This window comes from Cebus imitator, unplaced genomic scaffold (assembly GCF_001604975.1).
Source record: "Cebus imitator isolate Cc_AM_T3 unplaced genomic scaffold, Cebus_imitator-1.0 Scaffold150, whole genome shotgun sequence".
Lineage (NCBI taxonomy): Eukaryota > Metazoa > Chordata > Mammalia > Primates > Cebidae > Cebus > Cebus imitator.
This window is the reverse complement of record NW_016107465.1, coordinates 661,227-686,886: the sequence shown is the minus strand read 5'-3', so window position 1 is coordinate 686,886 and position 25,660 is coordinate 661,227. Positions and strand designations below refer to the sequence as shown.

The 25,660-nt window shown below is 37.2% G+C and overlaps 1 protein-coding gene across 4 annotated transcripts in view; it reads right to left on the bottom strand.

Moving 5' to 3' along the window:
• Nucleotides 1–25,660, bottom strand: part of RORB (RAR related orphan receptor B) — a 189,243-nt gene that overhangs the window by 43,245 nt on the left and 120,338 nt on the right. For all 4 annotated transcript variants that reach the window (XM_017543235.2, XM_037743736.1, XM_037743737.1 and 1 more), the window contains 3 exons: nt 16,416–16,501; nt 12,022–12,163; nt 4,398–4,799 (listed from right to left, as the gene is read on the bottom strand). In XM_017543235.2, coding sequence (XP_017398724.1) covers nt 4,398–4,799; nt 12,022–12,163; nt 16,416–16,501 — 630 coding nt within the window. The remainder of the gene's footprint in view (nt 1–4,397; nt 4,800–12,021; nt 12,164–16,415; nt 16,502–25,660) is intronic.

Here is a 25,660-nt window from a genome sequence, read left to right as displayed (position 1 = left end):
TTTTAGCTTAAATGAGCTTTCATTAAGAGTATTAGTCCTGCAGAATCCCCCAACTCATCTGAGCTCGTTAGTGATGGAGCAAAGACATGATGTTCTACTTTTCTTTTCTGCATGTTTAGGGAGCATCTTTTAGCTAGCTTCCTCTCCGTGCCACCAACCACTGCAAAATGTTATTCCTAAAGATATAACACATCCATCATGCCAGTTTGACGTAAAATTCCAGCTAAACCCAGTTAATACTGTTGCCTAAATATTAATTTTCAGCTTACTTGTTGCCATTCTTTCATTTCATGGTTTATTTATCCTATGGTTTTAGAAAAACCCAAGGATGTAACTCCTGAAACATTTCATAGTTTCCTGTTTGCTTACCCACATTTTATTTCTATCCTCAAAACTAGAGGAATAGAACATTCCTGATAAGAGATGTGGCTTAGGTTGATCAATACCTGCCATCTCCCTCACCTCCAGAAGAGTGTGGTACCATCATGCCTAGAACGTATACTATATGATGTTGTGAATTTCCATGACTATTTATTTTCATGGTGTCTCCTAGGTGGTGAGGTTAGAAATCTTGTTCTGCTCTTCTCGAATCTATGGAGCATTTCAAAAATAGATATTGCGAGAAATGCCTGGTAGTCTAGGACAGTGACTGAGAATTTAAGCTTTACTACTTAACTAGCTCTGTGTCCTAGGACAATCACTCACTGTTTTAGACTCTCAATTTCTTTATTTGTGCAATAAAATCGTTTCTTCACTGCTCACCTGAAGGAATTGGTGTGAGGCTCAAAATGATTGAAATGCGTGAAAGGATTTTCTACATTTTTCTCCATATATCAAACATTATTATTAGGGTCCTTAACCCAGGAATTCTGTAGTTCTGCAGGTGAACTTTTAACAAGACAAGTTTGTGTTTTCTTGGGGAGACTATTCCTGACTCTGATAATATTCGAAAACTGACCTTTTGGGATCTGCCTGCAGTTCCTTATATAGTTGTGTTATGGTTCTTAAATGTGTTTCTATCAAAAATTGCAACCCATGAGATCTTATTCTATATGGACTGATCTAAAAACCTGTTTTTAAAAATGATCTGCTTTTAAAATGACCCAATATCAGAAGTATAATGACATAGTTGTACACCTTTCTTTATTATCTTAGAATTCAGAGGAAGCACAGATCAGGACTTCTGGTAGCCCAGAGTAACGTTAAATTTTTTTTGGTGTAACGTAATCTCGAATTCACCCAGTCAGGATGTGGTAAAATCTGATTTTCTGTTTCATATGCATAGGGTTTTTTCTGTGGCAGCTGCCACCAACCGGATTGGTTTAGATGCCCATTAATCAAATCAAATCAAAATGACAGCGTGCACACTCTGAAAGCTCCAGTTTGTAGCACCTAGAGGGAGGTCACTAGGCAGCAAACACCAACCCTGTTTTGCTTTGAGAATGGCAATCAACTTGTGAGGAGCTGCCATTGGTGAGTGGAAATATCTATGATGGTTGAAAGAATGGGCTCTGATGTTACTCAGGTATGGGCTCGTATGTGTTCTTTGCTTTTTACAAGTTATATAACTTCTAAGCCTCGATTTTTTTGCATCAGTAAAGTGAATATACAAATACTTACATAACTATTAACTTATTTAATCCACACACACAGATAAAGACTATTATTGGCCTGGGTTGACAGTGGAGATTCAGAAAAGTTAAGTAAATTGTTTAAGGGAAAAGGCACAATCGGGTTTTGAACGCAGACACTTTGACTGCAGAAACAGAGTTTTTAGCCACTGCATTATACCACTGATGCCTTCCTGCCCAGTGATACTGTCAAGGACTTAATATTTTAGTGAAGTTAGCGGCAATGTTTTGAACAGTGTAGGAAAGACATTATATTACACTCCTGTGGCTCATCATAGGTACCTAGATTCAACGCTCATAGAATGGGTTTGTGTCCACTAGGTGGCATTGCTGTTTTAACGAAATGTGAACCAAGCCACTGTTTAGGCTTAGGGGTCTGCTAAATTTGAGAGGACTGGCAGGACAGTCTATTTGCATCCCTAAATGTCTGATCGAAAAATCCTCCAAAATTTGGAACATAATTAGTGATACCTAAAGACTAATGGTATCTTGAAATAATTGAGAAAAATATACATGACTTTATTTTACATGTCAATGTCTGTGCAGAATATCTGGATAAATGTTGAGATTCTCTAGTCTAGTTCTATCAGTTCATAGAATAGACTCAGGGTCAGAGGGAACAAATGACTTGTTCAGGGCAATCCAGACATGATGGTTTGGCTGTAGTTCTCTTTCCATAATATTTCCTGTGGTTGCTAAGTCATAAAAAAGCTGTGATTTATGAGTTCTTAGAAGACTCCCCTTTTGAATAAAGGGCAGAAGATTGCTCCACTATTGTGAGTTTTTGTTTCATAAGGAGTCAAACAGATGTTCCAAATTAATAGTCGACTCAGGAACTTAGACATTAACTTGTATAAATGCAAAGAAAGGTGCTTTTTCCCTCTTGAAAAGATTGAGTGGCTCTGGTTTAAATGACTGTCCCTATTAGTTGACAATGCAGTTTATGAATTGAGACCCGTGGCAGGTAGCAGGTTAACAGAGGAGTGGAGGGACTCCGGAATCAGACTGTCTGAGGTGAACCCTGGCTCTGTCATTCGGTAACTATAGGAATCTGGGAAGCCATGAGATATCTCTACACCTCTGTTTCAGCAACTGTATAACAGAAATACTATTGTAATTTGTCTTTTAAGATGTTCGTGAAAAGTAAATGTGTGAAGAGCCCATGACAGAGTAAAAACAAGGTTAGGGATGACAGTAATAATTGGCTATTTTTTGTTCTTATAGTTGATGTTTAGTTTTTGTTAATGTCTGTCAGCTGTGAAAGTCATTACAGGTGCTTTGTCAACAATGTTACTCACTGTCACATGCTGAATTGCAAAAAGGAAGAAATGACACTTCAGGTTTATAACTGTAACATCGCTTCTTCCTCAACCAGATGGTACAAATAGCCAAGAATATGGCCATGTATTTCGTTATGTGTTCACAGCAGCTTAATTTAAAACACTTGTAGGCTTTAGGCTCCTATTTGCAGGTTAGACAGAGCAGGTGACTGAACGCCTGGCATAAAATAATAACAGCTAAGCATTATTGAGTACTTCCTGAGCGCCAGACATTGCTATGTTTTACACGTATCAACTCATTTAAGCTTTACAACGTCCCTGTGAGCTACAGACTAATGCTTTCCCCCTTGTAAAGATGAAGGAACTGGGATTGAGAAACTTGCTCCAGCTTAAATAATAAGCCAAAGAGCCAGGATTTAAACTCAGGTAGTGCGGTTCTTAATCACTCTGCTCTGCCACCTTTTGTGGTAAAATGTAAAGAGCCCTCAAAGGTTCCTGAGCTCTAGCCTGCTTCCTCCAGTACATTAAATATTGCAGTGAAGCCTGGGATCACCACTGTTTGCTTGGCTCTTCTAGCTACTGTTAACATGCCACCCTGTTACCCAGGAGAGCAATGTGTTAAACCTACTTCAATATTTTTAAGGCAGTTAGTTGATGAGATTAACTGGTTAAACATTTAATAGACTCCTGAGTTTGATAGAGTAAAACAAAGCTGCAGTGGGTCAGAAGAGAGCTTGCCTAAGACAGGGCACTCTTGATCACTCCTCAGGAATCGAAGGAAAGAGGATCAGCTTGCAGATGCGATCATGCCAATGACTAGCTTATTTGTTGCTCTTGTGTTCTGTAACATTCCAGACTACACTCTTTTCATTGCTGTAATTCAGAATCCCATATGGAATTCTTGAATTCAGATTTACAAGAGCCTTGGCGGTCTTCTGGTCTATCGCCCTGACTTCACCAAGAAGGAAGCTGAGATACTGCTTGCTTAAAGTTTGTCCCCATTTATCTTAGAGGAAGAGTTGGGCCCCTGTTCATTTGGTTATTCCACACTGTTTCTCTATCTTTCAGCAATTTCACTTTGAATAGCATCAACTTTGAATACATGCCGAAATTTCCCTGTTTATACCAATAACATTTTTCCTTCAGTGAGAACCCAAATTCAACAGATAGCATCTGTTCTTTACAGATAGCATCTTTCTATTTATAATTTCTTCTTTCTTCCTTTGCTTGAAATCAACTTTTATGGGGCGGGGAAAAATGACATTTATTAGAATATATTTAAAAATCAATTTGTTTTCTCATTAGAAGCTGTGAATCCAAGTAATTCAATTTAGATCTAAGAAAATAACCATACTAAATAGGACCAAAGTAAATTCAAAGCAGCAGAATCGCAAAAACAAAACAAAACAAAACAAAACAAAACAAAAAAAAAAAAAAAAAAAAAACCAACAAAAAAAACAAACACTGGGAGGAGACTTCCACTTACCGATTTCAGTCATGGTTATCCCTGGTGCTAACTGCCCATTGTTGAAAGAGCTATAGGTAAACAAGTTGGGTACGGATGTGAGGTCATAGATAGGTTCTTGCTTTATCTGTTTGATTCCAGTCATGTCAAGTCCTGACTGATCAGGGGACGGCTGACTAGAATCAACGTTGTAATAACCCTCAGATTTGGGCAGGTCAATGACGTGCCCGTTGGCATAAGTGCTGCTGGTCTCGTTGTTCAGGTTGCTCAGGCCATTGCTGATGCTGCTGCTGTACACCCTGGCAAGGGCTTCCGCCTCCCCACTCTGCTGCTGCCGCTGTTCCTGCAGCCGCTGCTGGTGCTTCTGCACCTCAGCATACAGGCTGTCCCTTTGCTTCTTGGACATCCTCCCAAACTTCACAGCTGGTTTGGAGAGAAAAGCAGAAAACAGCACTGTGGTTATCATTTGCGTTAACCACCTCGGGTACGATGGGCCACGAGATGGTCGGCCCTTCAACATCAAACACACAAATGTCTGGCACCATAACTTCAGAACCCATTCATTTGGACTCCACATTTGGGGAAAGGTTATATTCAGAGGGTACCTATTCTGGTTTATGCTCACAGTGAGAAATAAATCTAAGCCAGGAAGGAATATAAAAACTTATGTATGCATTTCTCATTGCCATGAAGTTAGAAAGCATATTTTCCTCTTTTTTCTTATGTGTGAAAAAAATGCAAAAAACCAAAATACCAAATTACTGATAGTACTTGCTATAAAAAAGTTAACCAACACTCAAAACTAACTTTTCCCTTAATCATTAGGATTACTAGATTACCAGGTTGGACCCTAGTATTTCACTTTCAGACTTATTTTCTGTTTTCTTTCTTAAATTTCTTTTTAATTTTTACAATATCTTTCTTTAAGAGATAGGATCTTGCTCTGTTGTCCAGGCTGGAGTGCAATGGCATGATCATAGCTCACTGAAATCTCAGGTTCCTGGGCTCAATTAACCCTCCCGCCTCAGTCTCCTGAGTAGTTAGGACTACAGGTACATGTCACCAGGTCCACCTAACTTTTTTTATTTTTGTAGAGATGGGGCCTTGCTATATTGCCCAGTCTAGTCTTGAACTCCTGGCCTCGAGCACGCCTCCCGTCTCGTCCTCCCAAAGTGCTGGGATTACAGATATGAGCCACTGAACCCAGCCAGGTCAATTTTCTAAATACTGTGTTGGGTTAAGACCAAAGACATAGGGCTGGGTGATAAACATAATTTTAAGCAATGGCATCATTTGTCTTCAGTTGGCTTTTGGGATCAAATGATAAGAATCTTTGGAAAACAGCAATTTAGGGCATCCAATGCTGAGCAATGAGCAGAACAGTAACTATCTTTTCTTGTTCTACCACTCCCAAGCTTTATTTTTCCCATCTCTTCTGGCAATATTCTCAGGCAGTCTGAGGAAGAAGAAGGAAGTGCTGCAAGTAGTCACAGAGTAATATAAAGGTACTTTCATTTCAATGTGTTGTTTCTTAAGATACTGAACCTCCTGAACTGTTGTGAATATTGACATTTTTCCTCACACGTCATCAACTGCCTTTTTAGGATGTGAACATCCTGAGTCACTGGCCTACCTTGTTGGAATTATCAAGCATTGTTCAGCTCATGTTAATGCCGGGGACAATGACAAACTTGGAGGCTCCTCTCTGAGTTTCTGTTTTCTGTTCTTTTGTGACTGTATTCCTACCACCTCTTGGTGTTAGGAGCTCAGAGAATGGAAAAGGAAGGAAATGGAGTTTAGAAAAAGGCTCAGTTCCTGGTTTCAGTCATCTCTTCTGAGAACATCATCTAAATGGTGACGTGCTTAAGAACTCTCTAGCACAAAGGGAACACAGAAGAAGTTCCCTCAGTGAAATAGCTGCCATTCACCCTGCTCCTCAAATATTCCTCCAAAATTCATTTTCTTCTTCCATTGGGTACAGAGCTACCATACTTATCTGGGCATAGGCTGATCAGAATGGAAACCATACCTCCCAGCCCCCATCACTGGCGGGTGTGTAGGTGATTAAGTTCTGATTAATGGGAAGTAAATGGAAGTGTTGCGTTCACTCCCAGGTATTGGGGCATGTTTTCCTCCTTGCCTGCTAGATTGTGGATGTGAGGGCTGGGCTTGAAGAAAACAAACCCTTTCTGTATCTTCTTAATCCTTCTTAAAAATCTACATTCTGGCTTTCTGATGCTGCCTTAGTAGGTAAACAAAGTGATAATTAGTAATTTTTTCTGTGTGAAGAAGACAAACAATCTGACTCATTCAGACTAACCTTCCCTTTCCATCTTAGTGGTTGCTTTTGTATGGTCTTGAATTATTTAGATTGTTGTCTTTAACTTTGTTTGTAGAGACACTACCTTTCTTAGATTTTGATTCTCAGAGACAAATTTATTTGCTTACTAATTGCAGCGACATTGCCAGTTTGTCTGTGTACCAAATTCTACAGTAACTTGTAGAGCAAGCTTCCTCTGTATCTTTATATTACATCTTTCCAAGCAATTTATTACATATTATTCTCTAGGGGAAAAAACACCTTTTGCATAGGAAAAAATAAACAATTACAAATATTAATTCAGAAAGAACTTCCCCTACTCCCCCAGGAAACTAGTGTTTTTTATTTGCTGCCCTTCTGCCCTTTGCATTTGGGTGGGTTCAGAATAGCTCTTTGTTGTAGAGTTATGGAAGTGAATACAAGGTTTGTATCCATTGCTATAGATGAAGATTTTTATTATAGCTAGGGTACATTTACTTTCTGACTTATTTTAGTAGAATAGTTTTACATTTTATTGGTTCAAAATTTATAGGAATTAAAAATTGAGAATAAGAAACTCTTCTAACATAAATATAGAAATGCAGTATTTTTTAAAAAAATATTTTCCATTTAATCCTTGCTTTAGATTTCTGTATACACTTTATTTAGGAAATAAACTTTGTGGAGGACCGATTGCGTTAATGACCCTGATTCCTCTTGTCTATTTCTTTCCACGCCTTTCCCCAGGTCAATTTGCAGTGCTCTTTCTTTCTTTGCAGGCATCCTGCCCAGAGTCATGTGACCCACTGGGGACCAATGGAATATTGACAAATGTGACACGGCAGAGACTTGAAAAAGGCTTGTGTGATTGTGCACCTCACCATGATAAGGACATGCCTGAGCTATCTTGCTGGAGGATAAGCTTGCTGGGGGATATGTGAAGCAGAGCCAAACCTCTTTGGTCCTCCCAGGCAAGGCTATCTACAATTAGCAGAGCTATAGAAGTGACCTGCAGCTGATGTATGCAGAAATCTGCTGTTAACCACAGACATCATAATCACAAGCTAACAATGTCAAAAGAGTATGCTGCCAAGACCTCTGCCATGGTAAATGTCTAAGAACTCAACAAAGAAAAGCTCTGCATTTTTTACAAAATTGACTTATCCTGTCACTGAGCAACTGAAATATTTTCAAGGAAACAATGTAAAAGTACTACATTTTAGAGTTGTTTCGGGCATAATCCTAAATCAAAGACTTCACTGACAATGACTATAATACTATTCTAGAATTAGTTTTCCATTTATTTCAGAAACATGGATGAGCCAGTGTTTCAGTTTTATGCCCCTTCTTGCAATAACAGTTGTGACAAATGTGGGGAAAAATTACATGACAAAAATAAACCTACTGATTTTCTTGACATAATTCATTTTCACTATTTGTAAATACATTTGTTGTATTCATAGAACTACTTTAACAAAGGCCTTGTTGATATTTCAAATATTAGCATTCTTCTTATCACTACATATTAATCAGACTGGCATATATTTTAACTGTTTGCCTCTCTCAAACCTGAATTATTCTGTTAATGACATTCACTTGAGTATAAAGACAGCCTCTTATTAAACTGCTACCTTTTAAAGAAACCAGCAAAATTCTGTATACATTGCAAGTGCTTTATAAATATTCAGTGATGATGGTATTTGCTCATTATATGCTCTTAACCCTCATTTTGATCCCATAATAGCAAAGAACAATTTTATGTGAAAGTATCGGAAATCATTTCATATTTATTTGAACTGTGATATTCTAAGTGGAATGGAAGTTTTTGATATAACTAAAAAATAAAGTCATAGCTCCTTCAAAGATTTCTATTTACATAAGACATGGACACATGTTTTTGCTTTCAAGAGAACCCAATTGACTATCATCTATGACTTTCTATAAATTTCCAAAATTATTTTATCTACTATCATTGGTTGTAAAGTTCTCTATATTTATATTTTGCTGTTTACCAGTGAAACTGGTCTTAATTTAACTCGTTTCAGCTTCAGAGACGTGCCTCTTCTGCTGCCCCGTTTTTAGTGCTGTAGGCTTCGTATTAGAAATCTGATTCAATCTACCTATGCCTACTCATTATTTTAAAATCTTGTCTCTCTTCTCCTTCCTCTTTTTCTCCAACAGAACTTCCTGTGATGATGAAATGTTCTCTGTGCTTTCCAATACGGTAGTTGCAAGCTGCATGTGCCTAATGAACACTTGAAATATAGCTAGTGTGACTGAAGAACTGAATTTTAAATTTTATTTAATTTAAATTCATTTAAATTTAAATTATTTAAGTAGTGACATGTGGATTGGGCAATGCAGTTCTGGATAGAAAAAGCTTAATCTGTGAAACCTGTCCTTATAGGACAACTTCTATCTTTTTGTAGAGGCGTGCCGCTCAGGAGGACATATTCTAGTGTGTATCAATTTGTAGTAGCACAATTGGAAACAGTTACCCTGAAGATTCCTTTGTAAAGGATGTAGGTTAAAGGAAAAAAAAAATGATAGAGAAGATTCAGTGGGAATATGCATGCTACCAATTCACACACACACACATACACACAGACACACACGTACACATGCCTTCACCTTTTTATATGCATAAAGACACATGTATATGTAATTCCAAGTGGATTTGATTTTTGATTCTTTGCTTAAGCTAAATTTGAACAAATTCATTATTGATAAATTTGATGACTACTGATATATTTGCCAAAGCTAATAAACCACTATAGCAGTGAAATTTCAAGAGAGAATGAAAATCCAGTGTTTTCAACAGTTATTTTAAGCTATCTCCTAGTGGCCACGTTAAGTAGCCACGTACGGTGAAATAAACATTCTTGGAGCCTAATCAACAGAGAGCAAATGCATACACCAAAATGAAGATGCCACTTTATCTCTGAGGGAAGTAGGGGGCTGTAGAAAGCAGTTAGATGTGAGGATATCTCACTCCGGCTATTCGTACAATTTCTAAATCACTTTAAAAATAGTTGCTGAATCAGAAGAAGATAGGGGTTATTCTGATTAAGAAATAACCCTGCCTTTCGTTCTTGAGCCCTTACTAGACATAGGTAATCAAACATACTTTCAGGGCTTTTGAATCGTTCAATACTACATACTAGGCATTACTTATCAATAGGAGATAAAACCTATTCAGCTTCTTTGGTATTAGTTTAATTTACTTGGCATAAGGTACCCTTTCTAATCAAGGTTCAGTCCAAACTTTCTCTGTGTGATGTAGTGAAGAAGCAGCTTTTTCCCTTAGAGAGAGTCATTTGTTTTTTTCTTCTGCTTGAGCCCCTTCTTCTCCACATTCCCCACCCCACCCAGACCCCTGACCCTTTCTCATCATGATTAATTTCACATAAGATGTGCTTAGGAGGCATTTTGGAAGATGTCCCAGGCAGCCTCAGGATTGTCTCTGGACCCAAAGTTGAATCATTATTCTTAATCCTCAGTGTCCTTAGACACTATATTGCTTTTATTTGCATAGAGGTTTATGTGCTGCAATGAATTCCTTCCTCCTTGAGAATAAATTGTGGCTCTGTTAAATGACCCTTCCACCCTCTCAACACACTTCTTTTATGTTATGGGATTAAGACCACCTAGATTTTGTGGGCTGATGTCACTAAATCTGCTGAATATGCCTTGGATCATATATTCATCTCTTATCTATGATCCTGTTCACGAGCACAGACTCAGACCTGCCCTTCCAGAAAGATACTTCCTTTTATTGTAGGAGGAAGTAACAAAAACAAATACCCTATGACTTATCTCTTTGCACAATTATTAATGGGGCTTTTCAGACACTATGAGTTAATGTGCTACCTACTGCCACATGGTAGACATGAAGTTCAAAATGATCAACTCAAATTCCCATATGATTATACCAAATAAGTATTGAAAACCACTTAACCCTCTCTCTGAATTCATTTGCCTTGGTTATACAGAAGTACACATTGCTATAAATTTACCTTAGGTAAACGTATGTGGTTAGTGAACCCAGTAAAACAAATTTAAAAAGAAAATCAGTTCATTGAAAAATTTTGGAAACCTCATCTCTGTAGCTTTAAAAGCTACCTATAAACGGAAGGGTTTCAGGCTAGATTTTTTTTAATTTGGTCAAATTTGTTTTATAGATGTACTTTTGTACAGAACAAGTTTAGGTGAATTGGGAGTTAGAGAAAAGGTAAAGAATCTACTCACTCACGAAATCCCTTTATACTAAATGCATGCCAATTATTCATATTTCTTTAAAACTTGGAAGTTTTTTTGTTTTCTGTGTGTCTATACAGCCTTGAATTTTACCAGAGGAAGTGCAACCAGAGCCCCAGAATCCACAGTGATTTACACAAAGACAGAAAGTGTCAGGGGCGTTGTCTATGTCTGAGGCTCTAGGTAGAAGAGATTTCCATGGATCATTCAACAAACATTTAGGTGCGTACTTTTAACCAGAGCCTGAGGTTTTCATGAGACTAAGACAGAAATGGCCCCATGACTCAGGGCCACTCACAATATGATACAGGGGTGATGTGTCCAATGTCAGCAGGGAAAGAATTAGTTTGGATGAATGACTGAAAATGGAAAAAAAGCTAGGTGAAATTCTTTGCCCATCTTGTTTAAGTTTATTTGGCCTCTTCCATTACTCTAAGATATTCCCTTGAGAAGCCAAGCCATTCAGTGTGGGTGGGCATGAAGGTGGAGTGCACATTGTATCATGTTCTGAGTAGGACATCACCTACACAGCCCTTCTGAGACTTGGACTTCTGCTCTCGCCTTTGGAAATTTCATTATGGACTCAGATAGTTCAAAACCTCCTCTGGGTAGTATGACCAACCAGCAGAACTTTCTGGCTTCCCATAGAAGCATATGCAATTTCTTATTGTCTCCATACAGTAAGCAAGCCTGGTCAGACCTACCCAGTGAACATAGATATAGTCCTGCTTTGCTTAGGACTTTCCGGCATTATGTCTGAAAGTCTCATGTCCCTGGACATCCCTCATTGGCAGGCAAACCTAGACAGATGGTTACCTTCAACCTAGGTCTATGTGGCTTCCACTAAACCTAGTTAGCACAAGTTGCTCCTTGAGCTATAGTTAAGTCTTTGCTTTCTTCTTATTTCATAGGCAATGCTACATTTTTGTATGTTCTTACTTTTCCTTTTAATGCACTACTAGCACAGTGATTTTCTTTTCTTCTTTTCCCCAATTCCCTCATCTAGAATTCTTCCAGTGGCTTAAATAGACTCCAGCAAAACATCCATTTGAAAGAGCTTACGTAAGAAACAGGAAGGTAATGCCTTACCATCTCTTGACATTCCTAGGGCAAGACACTTCTGCAGTCGGCAGTGTTGGCAACGGTTTCTGTTGGTTCTGTCAATTAAACAGTTTCTCTGCCTTGGGCAGGAATAAGAGGCATTGTTCTGCTGGCTCCTCCTAAAGAATCCCTTGAGGGAAAAAGAGAAGGAAAGGGAAACAGATTTATAAGAAGGGACACAGATAATATTAACATATGCATTTGCTACATTTTCTACAGTGAACATAACTGAGTTTAATTTTTAAAGCTCTTTGGATACCTCTTCTTGTATGCTTGCAGATATTTCTGCTGGGGAAAATATATGCGATCTGCAGAGATGTGAAGGTATCATTCATTTACCCATTCACTCATTTGTTTGTTCTTTGAATCAATGTTTGTGAAAGACATTTGCAGCTGCGCTGTTCTATTTAGAAATAAACAGAAGTTTCTGCCTCCCAAAGAACAGTGGGGAAGGAGTAACAAAGGAGAGTGTCACTGCTAAACCAAACGTGACAGAACTTGGTGGGGACAATCATACAGGCTTGTGTCGAGTGTTGTGGTGGTAAGGAACTTGCAGTATTGGTAAGCAAAAGCAACACTGAGGAGTATGTGGTATGGTTTTTTTAGTTTCTAAGATGCGTTTTTCCCCACCATAAAATTTTTGAATTTGGCTAGAATGCAGCCGAAAAGTGTTTTTTTTTTTTTTTTTTTTTTTTTTTTTTTTTTTTTTTTTTTTTTTTTTTTTTTTTTTTTTTTTTAAGCTCTTTGAGGTGTCTTGCTCTGTTGTTCATGTTAGAGCGCAGTGGCTATTTACAGGCACGATCATAGTGTACTGCGGCCTCAAACTCCTAGACTCAAGTGATCCTTCTGCCTCAGACTATAGCTGGGATTACAGGCGTGTGCCACCATGAATGGCTATGCAAAGTTGTTTTAAATAATGAACCCCAACTTGGAAAAAAGAAAATATTATATATAAGCTGTTCAACAACAAAAAGTATTAAGTCAAAACTGAATGAATGGTCTCTACTTGGCCTCACGCTATTCAGCGTAAGACGTCTTCATGCAAGTACATTTGGGTTCATCACATACAAAATGAACTACCAGTGACTATACACTGCTTCTCTAAAGAAATCCACAGCTGAGTTAATTTTTAAAAAATTTCTCCTTAGTTGTCTTACAGAAAACTCTGTTGGAGAAAATAAGCATTTTCTCCATAGATAGATAAGTTACCATTCATCCATTCATTGACTCATCAATTTCCCTAATCACTCTTTACTCTTGAATTGCCTAGAGCAAAAAAGGAAAAGTACAAAGCATCATGAACAAAATGATGGTCTACATTACGCTTTCCAAGAGAAATTTTGGGAAAAGATATCCTACAGCATCATCATTTGGAAGGAGGAAGTCTAGAAAAGTTCAGGAAGGGTAGACTCAATGCCTATCTTGCAGAGAAGCCTGGAATAGATCCCCTGACTTCCCTCAAACAGCTTCTGTGTTTCCTCAACTATCTACAGGATGAAGAAGCAGGGCCAGGGCTAGGTGAGCCTAGTGAGGCAATCACCTTGCCCACAACATTTCAAGGTTGTCTAAAATTTTTGTATTTAGAAAACGGTATTTTAACAAAATGTGTTAAAAATCAACATTAATGCAAAAATACCCAATAATTTAAAGAAAGGATCTGTATTAGTGATATTCCTTTTGTCTTGAACTCCAATATGGCTCAGCATGGCATTATTGAAGAGAGCTTGGTCAATGTGTGAAGCATCTCAGAAATGGAGGTATGGCCAAGGATCTCCTTAGAGAGTGAGTCCCAACTGGCTTAGCCATTCAACAATAAGGACTAGTTTCATCCTCATAGATCCATGTGCATTCCTTATTTAATAAACCAGTGATGGCAGAGTGAGACATCTGACTGTCCAGTTTGACTGAATTCATGGAGCACCTTAAAATAGAGATCAAACCTAAGCCCCCAGGGATTGAAATGATGCACTTCATATACCCTGAAAACTGTCAGAAAGTATAACCTCAGCCCATCAGTCTTGATTAAAGATGACTTGAAATTTACATTTTAAGACAGAATTGTGTGGTTTTTATCTTTGGATACTCTAGTACTACTTTGCAAAAGGGTTGACAGGACAGAAAGGACTTTTCTGAAGTCACAGCTACAGCCCTAATTTAAGACCAATTTGACATTAATTACAAAGTGTTTCTTGCTTATCTGTTGCTCATTATTGCAAATGAGGTTTTTGGCATGAAAAAGAGATTGCATTCCAAATTTTTTTGAGTGAATAGGAATTTGAATAAGTGTACAAGCTGAATTGATGTTATTTAGAATGCGTTGTTTATGTTGACTTGAAAACAGTATTATGAAAACTCAGAGGTTAATACTGAATGTGCTGACATTGACATCAAATTCTGAAGAGAAATTTTAAGTTTTCTATTTGCAGAAAAAATGTAACATATTTACAAATGTGGGGCTTTCCATGAATTAAAACATTAGAGTATGCTTCATAATAACAGCATAATTACTTTGATTGTGGATTCTTCTTTTAAATAGAAAGGATAACATTTGTTCTTGACCGTTGGCCTATTGGGTTATATTTGCGCATTAGTGAAATTTTTTGTAAATTACTGTTTAAAATATTTTGCTTTTTAACTTGAACATATCCCCATATTTTGAAATCACACATTTTTCAAATAGAGCTTATACAATCAAATGCCAAGCATCTCCATTTTGACATTGATCTAAAAATCAGTTTCAGTAGATATTACAAACTAGAGTTCTCAAGATTGCATAGCAAGCCAATAGAACAATGGAAATACTTTCAAGGAAGAGGATTATGACTTCATAATTATTATTGTTTATGAAGAAAACTATTTGTCTATCTGCCTAGAGGATGTAATAACTTAAGAAGGGTAACGAATTGTTGACATAATTTTGCTTATTGTTTCTTCTCAATGAGCTTAAAAATTGCATTAGAGTGAATAACATGCAATTCTTAATTATAGGTCTGCAGAGGAGCAGAATGCAAAGAGCATCTCATGATATTCACAAACAGATTATTACTAATCACTAAAGTACAGCAGTGTGTTGACAGGTTAGTATGTTAGTTACTACTACGCTCCCTCTCCTTCCCTCTCCCTTTTTATTCTTATTTCTTTTCTTTTCTTTTCTTTGTCTGGTTTTAATTCTAGGACTCATACATTTTTAGACTATTATGAAGACATTGTCAATTTTTCACACAGTACCAGTATTTGACAGTTACAGTATGTTTTGCCTTCTTTATATTTGAAAGCCTGTTGAGATTAAGATTAAATCTTAGACTCTGTGACGATACTACATCTCCCTCAGTTTACTGGCCTTAAAAGAATAATTCACTTTGCTTGTATCTTTGATCAAAATTATAATTGCTCTGGCCAACAACTGTACCGGCATATTACCTTTCCCTCCTAGACTGTGGCTGCATTTTATTTGTTCTGGTTACACATGGTCCTTTAACGTTAGCTGTAGAACTGTTTTGATTTCCCCTGGCTATTGTGTCTCTCACACTCACTTTCTTTCCTTTTAAGGATTCATTATTAAAACTTACTGTTAAATTTCAAAGTTTTCTCATTTTAGATTAGGCCTACATTTACTGCTATTCCTCTAGCTTTTTATTTAGGAAACCAACTTGCTAACAGGAATTAGTTTGCCACGGGAAAAATGGGTGGAATCTGTCTGTTAGGGGAACACTGGACTGAGACTGAAAAACTCTGTGTTTTTGGCCATGCTCTGTTCTTCACTGTCTGAATCAGTGATGTTGATCAAATGACATGATCTTGTTTATACCTCAGGACCTCATTGGAAAATGAAGAGGTGGGGGCAGGTGAATTTTAGTCGATTTAGAGATAATCTTGTCGGCTTCTAACATACCATGCTTCTAGTTTTCTTTCTTTTTTTTTTTCCTGGAATGTGAGAATAAAGGATGGCCATATGCATATTGCAGCTGTTACCTTGACTTCCTCTTTCTCAAGCAGATAGTTAAATATATATCTATTAGTTTATAATCTTTATTTTAACCGTTAGTTTTTAAATGTAGTAATAAGTGCCTTGACATTTACTGGAGACAATACTGCTAAAACAGCAAAATTCAGTATTTATAACTCTGGAAATGTGAATAATTCAAGGTTTTAAATACGTATCCATTTTTAAGGAGCTGCTGACCAGTTAGACAATAACAAAAAGGTAAAAGGCAAAGAAACAGAAAATCAACCCTCCCACCCACCACACGAGAATTCCTGAATGTCAGCAGCAGGGAGAAGAATCCTTTAGCAAGCCTTCTTTAAAAAGGTGTCACCATGTCTTGTGAGGTATACAGATGCCTGAGGCAAATACAGAAGCGTGCAGTATGAAAGTCCCATACCTTGCAGCCTTCACATGTGATGACTCCGTAGTGGATCCCAGAGGACTTATCGCCACAAATTTTGCATGGTATCACTTCGATTTGTGCTGAAAGGAGAAAATAGACATTTTGAGCGTACAAAAATTTTCTTTCTCCCTTCACTCTTCCTATCTCTTTTCCATCTATCTCTGCAGTGATGTTTGTGTTTCAAATTACTGGGCATGTGGGTGGTGGTGTGGGAGTCATGCATTATTATTTCAGTGGGTGTCCTAAGCTTCTTCTAAGTGAAAGTACATTTATCTGCCATTGTTGGCTTCGTTTTTCTCAAACTAAAAAAATGTAGCCAGAACCCAGTTTTCCAAAGTCTTGCAGTCACTGTTTTCTCCTTTTTGAACTTGACCTTAAAATAGTATGACTCAAAAAGCCCTTGAACCTACAGATTTTCTTTTCTTGTTTTGCACTTGAAACATTAAGTTCCTGAGAGCTTTCACATGGCTTTATCTCCGTGATATTTAAAATAAATACATAAATTAAAGCAAAACTCTGGGAGGGGGCAGTGCGTGGTAGCTGTATAAATTGTGTGGCTGGATGTTTACTTACAAAAATGCCAATAGTAAATCAGTCCAATATTTACTGAGCATGCTCTGTATGTTCTCTAAGATAATAAAGGCTGTTGATGGAGGATAAGATGTGCTAATGATACTAATAATCTAATTAATAAAATAAAATTAATGCACGGAGAAATCAAGATAAATTATGAGGGTACTAAATATGAATTTAATACAAACTGAAATGAAAGTAACTCACCTTAGAGAGGTGTGTTTGGCAGGCTACCCATAGACAAGCAGAAGACCAACTAAAGATCATTCCTAACTTGGGTGTTAGGTGATGAAAACATGGCTTATTACATCAGTGGCAGGATAAATGGAGAGGAAGATGTAAACAGAAAGATGGTTCAAAGGTAGAAGCTAGATTATAAGATTTTAAAAAGGGAACAGACATGAAATGAAGAGTCAAAGGTGACTTCTAGTTTCCTAGCCAAGAGGCTGAGAGAGAGAAGGTAGTAGGTTTGACAAAAATGGGGTTGTTGGTAAGGCAGTTACTTTGGCGGAATATGGTGGGGCATGGGATTTCCATTTTCTATGTGTGCAATTTGTTGTAATGTCCTGTATGTATATAGAACCTCTTGGCAAGATGACTTTAGATAATCAGCACACAGGTTATGGACGAATCCATGAGATAAAATTTATTTAGAATGTAGTGATTCCTATGTCTGATAGTATTCTAAGAGTTGTTAAAATTATACACACTAGGAAGATCTGCTATTTCCTCTTCCAATTTAAAATAATTATGCAAAATATACTTCAAAATGCTTTGTATATCAATCTGCCACTTGGATGCTTTTCTACAGTTTCTCACTCTTGAATATACAAAACAAATAAATGCAAGACAGTGCCCTCTTTTTCTTATTATTTTACTTTTTTTTTTTTTTTTAAAGACAATACTTAGCTTTAGGGTAGTACATTGTTTTAAAAAGTTAATATTTCATAGAAATTTCAAATCATCTTTGTAAGCAAAAAAATCCTCAGTGTTGTGCCTACTTTTCATGTGAGAAAAAATTGAAGATCCAGGTTGTTAAATTCTGGTTTTGAGTTGATTTGGGAAGTGACAACCAGAAATTACCTAAATATCCTGATGCTTCATTCAGTAACCATTATTGGACTCCCACACAGACAGAATAAGATTACATTTTTAAATTCCTTTATTACTCCAATAGCTCCAACTAAAGAGCTAATGACAAAAAACATCAGAAGAGACAAAGTCATCTAAAATACTTATGAGACTAAGTTCTATTCATTTCTTTTTATTTTACCTTCTAGATTACGTGAACTAGTATTTGTTTTTAAGGTTTTGTGATAGGAGAAAAATAATTGGATGTTATTCTGTTCTGTCCTTCTGGACTCCAGTCCTTAGTCTGTTAATGATTGGAGCCATGGCCAAGATAAAATCTCTGATCTTTTGTTTTCTGGTTTACAAAGCTTAACCGATAAACTTCATAGATTTGTGAGGATCAAGTAGATATTTTACGTAGAAGCACTTTGTAAAGAGCTAGGAAATGTTATCCTTCACCACCATCATCATCATGACATCAATCATTATGGTTAATTGGTTTTCTAAAACTTTTGGATACAAAATATGACAAGCCACATTATTATTACTTTATCAAAGATCTTTTCATTTAAAAATAATCTAATGACACTGCAAATCATTGTACTATGGGTTTTTTTTTTTTTTTTTTAGCAGTAACCTTTCAAATGTTGGATTGTTTATAATGATTACAAAATTGATTGAAAATCTCAGGTGTCCATTGTATAGTTTTTAGCTTATATGATATTAAGTCAGAGGGTCTCTTTGCATAAATTACTCCCCAGGGAGTAGCTTACACGTGGGGAGAATCTGCTTCAATAAGTTCTTAATTATAAAATGATCTAACTTTAAAGGAAATGAAAATAGAGGTAATTTGCCCCCTGGGGTGTGACAAGATGTTTTTGAAAGCCACAGAGGTTGTCTTACACAACTTTGGAAATACAAATGAGATAAGGAACATTCGATAGAGCATCTGCATATTTATACATATTTATAAACCTGGCTCAACATGTAATCCTGAAGAACTATAAACATCTTAACAGTATTTTTACAGAGAAATAAGTCACTTAAAATGGTATACGTGTATAGTTGTGGGTGGAAAGAGGTTATCGGTTTGGAAATCTGTTACCATTTTAACTTATTTTGATAGAATAAATCATCAGATTTATTCTAGGTAAAGGTAAATTTAAGTCATTTAAAGTACTAATTCTTTTTATTTTCTTTCATGTAAGGAAATAAACTGCTTCTGAGCCACAGCTTTATGGTTTATACTATTTTTTTCTTTCTTTCTTTTCTTTTTTTTTTTTGAGACGCAGTCTCGCTCTGTTGCCAGGCTAGAGTGCAGTGGTGCAAACTTGGCTCACTGCAACTTCCACCTCCTGGGTTCAAGCAATTCTCCTGCCTCAGCCTCCCGAGTAGCTGGGACTACAGGCACTTGCCACCACCCCCAGCTAATTTTTGTATTTTTAGTAGAGACAGGGTTTCACCATGTTGGCCAGGCTGGTCTCTGTCTCCTGACCTTGTGCTCTGCCCACCATGGCCTCCCAAAGTGCTGGGATTACAGGTGTGAGTGACCACACCCGGCCTATATTATGTATTTTATAAAGTACATCTTCCAGACAGCATTTCACACACTGATTAGAACAACAAATCCTGTTATTGCTCCAATGTCTGCCATTTCTAAATATCTTGCCATTATAATAGGCATAGCCTCTTGTGGAATTGTCTTGCAGTGAATACAGATCTAGTGACATGCTACTGACTGTGGTTTCCAACTGAACATCTTGGGAGGATTTGATTGTTTGGACCTCACCAGCTGATACAATGAAGGTAATAGAAGGTAACTGAGGAAGAGTTTGACTTTTGTACTTTTGCTTGACTCGTGGATTTATTCAACAATAGTATTCTCCAAGAGACAAACTTGGAGGAATTGAAATGTCCTAAGAGATGCCTCGAGTGAAGTTTATTCATTTTTCATTTTTTCAATTTCTTATATATTGATTTCACTTATATTTTTCTATTGGTAATCCTTTGTGGAGACTATAGTTAAAATTTTATGTGTTAATGCTTTTGTTTATAAAATTAATGCTATGTAGTTTTATCTTTTTTGAAACAATATTCTGACAGCGTCAAAGAGTGTCATGAAAAATTTAAAATAATTTGCTGCTTTACTTTATATTAGAACAATTGATGAAGTACAATTAGTTTACTATCTTGTAATCTGGCAGGCAGATACTATTCAACAATTATGGAATAATCAAAATTTGTCTTCCTCTTTGAAGATAGTGATTCTCTCCCCGGAATCCCCCTGAAAACCCCTTCCTTGCTTAGAGTTCCTTGCCGTAACTTTGCATAAAACTACCATGTTTTCACTTCTTCCTGCGTATGGAAACACACACATTTTTAGTTCTGCCCCCTCAGGACCTCTGCTAGTAACAGCAGGTGTTAAGATTATATAAATGAATCCAGGCTAATGAGTTAACTAGAAAATGCACCACTTTGATGCAACAAAATACCTTAATTCTTAAAGGCATCCATTAAGAATAGTAGTAATAATATAACTTTCAGGTACTTTCTGGTTGGAGGAAACATTTTTAATGTGTTTGCTCTTATGGCTCTCAATTTTCACCATGCCGACTCTTACAGTTCAAACTTGGCCATTTCTATGTTCTGGGCATTTTAAATCCATTGGAGACAGGGACAAGGTCATACTTTGTTTTCTATGGTGTCTAAAGGAGAACTTTTATAACTCCTTAAAGCAGTGGTTCTAAATATTTCATTTATTTCAGTACAATCACAAGATGTGATATACTCCATATAAAGGAGGCAATAGGCAATATGAATTTTTTTTTGACAGGGTCTCACTTTGTCATCTAGGCTGGAGTGCAGTATGATCATAGCTCACTGCAGCTTCAAACCCCCAGACTCAGGAGATCCTTTGGTCTCAGCCTCCTGAGTATCTGGGAACCTTATAGGTGTGTACCACCATGCCTGGATAATTTTTACATTTTTTGTAGGGACAGACTCTTGCTATGTTGTCCGGGCTGGTCTCTAACTTCTGGCCCCAAGTGATCCACTTGCCTTGTCCTACCAAAGTGCTGGAATTGCAGGTGTGAGCCACCATGCTGGGTCCAACTTTTCATATTTGGGGTAAAGAGAATAAATCAGAGATTGTGGGGGGATATATATTTTGGAAAAGGCCCCCAAGTGATTCTTGTATATGATGAGGCTCCCATTGGGAATTAAATGAGTTAAGTTATTAGCTAGAAATTTTCTCTACCATGCAAATCACCTGTGAAGGTGGACAAACCCAGGGACAGGCCAGATCTGAACATTTTAAAGAGTCACCAGTAATTCTATGTTTTCTCACTTTTCGTTTGGGGCTATACTTGTAGCATCTTTGTTTTCTGCGCTCTCTCTCTCTCTCTTTCTCTCTCTCTCTCTTTCTCTCTCTCTCTCTCTCTTTTTTTTTTTTTTGCCGTAAGGGAAAAAAGGAGCATCTGACCTGGCTATGATACCTGCACATCGGACACTGTATTCCTTGACACAGGCTACATTCCTGGACATTGGATTCACCTGTCAGCTTCTGTTTCCCATAATTTTACAGTTATGCTAAAAGTGGGCAGTGCAATTAAATCTCTTAATGTCTGAGTAAAGCACAATTTACACATGTAGAAATTTCCAATAAAGATGACTATTTTGGTTAAAAATCCTTTTGCAGATGGTCTCAGTAGCCCAAGTTGTATCTCATCTACCCAAATTGTATCTCATCTACCATCTGTGACAAATCCAAGTTAAAAATCTCTGTTTGTACTCTTTCCCTCTCTCACTGGCAGACTGATAAGTATCTATCTCTATTAGGTACAAAATATTCTGATGTCACCTAATGACAAACCCAAAGGTGTGTGGTGCAGCAGGTATCCCTGGGACCCAATTCCACTGTAACTGTGATTCATCAGACAGTAGCCCCAAGGCTAGGGTGAGAAGGCAACTTGGAAAAATAAGATCCTCAGAGGACAAATGTAAACGTCTTGAACTTTGGCCCCTATACTATGGTAGAAGGTGGTGATTCTAAAAGATTCCTGACATTGGAGTATACCCACGTGTATCTCATCAGTACAGGGTGCAACTCAACATCAGCTTCCTGCCTAAATATGCAATACAGTGCATGAAATTCAGTGTACTCTAATTTCTACTATAACACTCTTGTGTCTATGAGCATCTGGGGTCTTCTCTGTAATACTCTGGGCGGTGGGCTGTGTGAGTTTTCTGTTCCAATTGGCTGATAGCTCCTAAACAACTTAAAGATACATTTGGCTTTATATTATTTTAATTCCCTATACCATTTATCATTGAAAGCCAGATTAAGAAAAAAATTTCTACCATACAATAATGACAAAGGAAGATCATTTTCAAAGGCATAATGTGTAGGATTATCACAAAAGAGGCTGATTTATCTTTTACATGTGAACATTTACTCCCGAAGGGTTGCTTGCTCACTCCCCAGAGGATGGAAACAACAGAACATGAGACCAACAAACAACAACAGTAGTCAGTATAATCATTAAGAGAAAATACTGGTAAGTTAAATATTCCCCTTGTAAACAAAGTAAATCACTTTTATTAGTTGTAGTGGCTTTAAATTCATACTTTAAAAATTAATTCCCATTAAATTAATCTTGTTCTGTCAACATTTTAATTATAATGGGATAACTTGTGTATGGGACCTGATGTCATTCAGGTTGAGTGAGTGTCTTCCATGACCACTCAAGGTGTGGACCACAGATCAGCAGCATTGGCATTGCCAAGGATCATGGTAGAACTGCAGACTACTATGACTCACTGAAGACCAGTGGAATCAGAATTTGCTTTGTAACAAGATCCTGAGGCTAGCATTCGAGTTTGAGAAGCACTGTTCTGTAACGTCCAGGTAGTCACAGTTTTAGCAACTGTAAGAACTGATGGAATTTTAAGTTTCCCTGGATTCTGGAAAAGTGGTTTCTGCTTTTGCCTTTTAGGGTTTTCCTTTTGATTATAAAGGCAGTAGGGTAATGGAAGGGCTAGAAGAAAAAAAAAAAGAGAAAACTCTGGTCACTAACTGATGAGGCAGAAAAAAGAGAAGATGGCATATTCCAGAAATATCTTATGTTACTGTAATTAACACCCAGTGTACCAGGTTTCCTTTATAGATTTAATGATTGTTACCTGCACCCACATTTTCTCTACATTCTAGCAATGCTTGGTAATGCCACCTCCCTCTTCTGTACACTCACTCTTGAGGTTGTGGCTACTAGCTCACTGCCTGGATACTCAGTACTGACAAAGGCTCTCTTGAGAAGGTTTAAAAACATACAGTTTTTCTATTTTAAGCATCGAGTGGTACAAAGCTTATTCTTTTGGTAAACATAAGGGAGACCAAGCGGTTTTCTGGAACCAAGCAATGAACTCATTTTAGCTATTCATGGTAATTCTGGAAATGCAACATTTGAAAAGCTGTCCTGTCTCATTGAGGCAGATTAGTTAACACAGAGTTCAAGGGTCATGATGGATACTCATGGCATTCCTCTCATCTGTGGTATGCCCCCCTGAGACTTGCTGACTCAAAGTGTGGTCCCTGACCAGTAGCATTGCCCTTTCCTGGGTGCCTGATAGAAAAGCAGCATTTCCCTCCTACCCTGGGCCTATAAGCATCTGGGTTGTGACAGTATCTCTGTGCTTCATATACAGGGTAACATTTGAGAGGTTCTAGAAAAGAGGAAAACAGTATATTCTATAATTTACTCCTCAGGATCTCTGTTCTCAAACCTCTCCTCTCTGTGATGAGAACTTTATCTGTATGTATCTCTCTATATGAAGACATGTACTCTACTTGATAGCTCATTTTATCCAGTTATGAAAAGAAGAAACAGAATTATTTGCTTCAGTAATAAAAGTCATCTCTCTTGACTTTCTTAATTTTTTTCTAAACCCCTTTCTGTAGTCTACATTTAGTTAACGCCTTCAACAGAAAGCTCTTGATTATACAGCACCAACTTTGCTGAAGGACAGGGATGAGGCACACCACAAAACCAGGTCTCAGAGATAATTTGGAATGACCAGGCAGAGTTTATTCCCTGGAGAATAATTCAGGAAGAGCAAAAAATAACGTTTCAGAAAATGAAAAAAAAAAAAAATACAGCTTTTCTATGTTAAAAATCAAATTGCATTAAGGGAATGAAGAGACAAGTCAGGACTGAGAGAAAATATTGTGAAACATGTATGTAATAAAGTACTTGAATCCAAAATATACAAAGAGCTCTTATAGTTCAAAAAGCGGGTAAAAGATCTGAATAGACACTTTACCAAAGAAGATTTATGAATGGCAAATAAGCATATGAAAAGATGCTGAATATCATGTCATTAAGGAATTGCAAATTAAAAGCAATGAGGTGCCACTGTATACCTGTTAAAAAACTGACAATACCAAATGCTGGAGAGGATGCTGAGCAAAGGGAATGCTTGCTTGTTGCTGCTAGGAATGCAAAATGGTACACCTACTTTGGAAGGCAGTTTGACAGTTTCTTACAAAGCTACAGAGTCTTACCAAACCACCCAGCAATTGTGTGCCTAGGTATTTACTACTGAACTGAAAACTTATGTCCACATGGCAACCTGTGCATTAATATTTGTGGTGATTTCATTCATAATTACCAAAAACTGGAAAGAACTAAGATGTCCTTCAACAGGTGGACAGACAAACCAACTGTGGTACATTTGTGCATTGAAATATTGTATCAGTATTGGTTTATATTTGACAATATAAAAAGAGCTATTAAGCCATGAAAATATATGTTGCATATTACTGAGTGAAAGAAGACAGTCTGATTCCAACTACATAATATTTTTGAAAGGGCAAAACTATAAAGACAATTTAAAAAATCACTGGTTGCCATGGGTTTGGAGTTGGGGAAGAGGGTGAAGGACAGGGAATTGATAGGGTAATGAAATTATTCTGTATAATACTATAATGACAGGTACATGTCATTACAGATTTGTCAAAACCTATAGAACGGTACAACACAAAGAATAAATGATTAATAATAATGTATCAGCATTGGCTTATAGTTGTAACAAGTATACCATACTAATGCAAAATAATAATAGAGGAAATTCTGTTTGGGAGGTTGGTAAGCGCATAGACCTCTATGTACTATCTGCTCAATTATTTTATAAATCTAAAGTGGTACTAAAAATGTCTATTAATTTTTCAAAAAAGTGAATTGTACAGAGGTGCTTCTTTTGCTGGAGGTAGTGAGGAGTATCTGAGATGGTCCAGCAAAAACAAGTAAGGAGTACTTTAAGAACAACCAATTCAGTCAGCATCTGTTTATTTTAGACCACAGTTATGTGCAAAACCAAGTTTCTGTCTTCACAATGAATACTATAATTCTACAGCCACACACATTTACATCACTTGAATGCAGGGCAGACAGATGACTGCTGAATGAACCTGAAAGAAGATGATGTTAATATTAACTGTGGGAACTGGGAAGGTTTGGTGCTGAGGTGGCTTCTGAGCCAGGTCTTGGAAAGTGAGCAAGTTTCAAGTAGCAAATATCTATGAGAAAAGGGCAATCTTA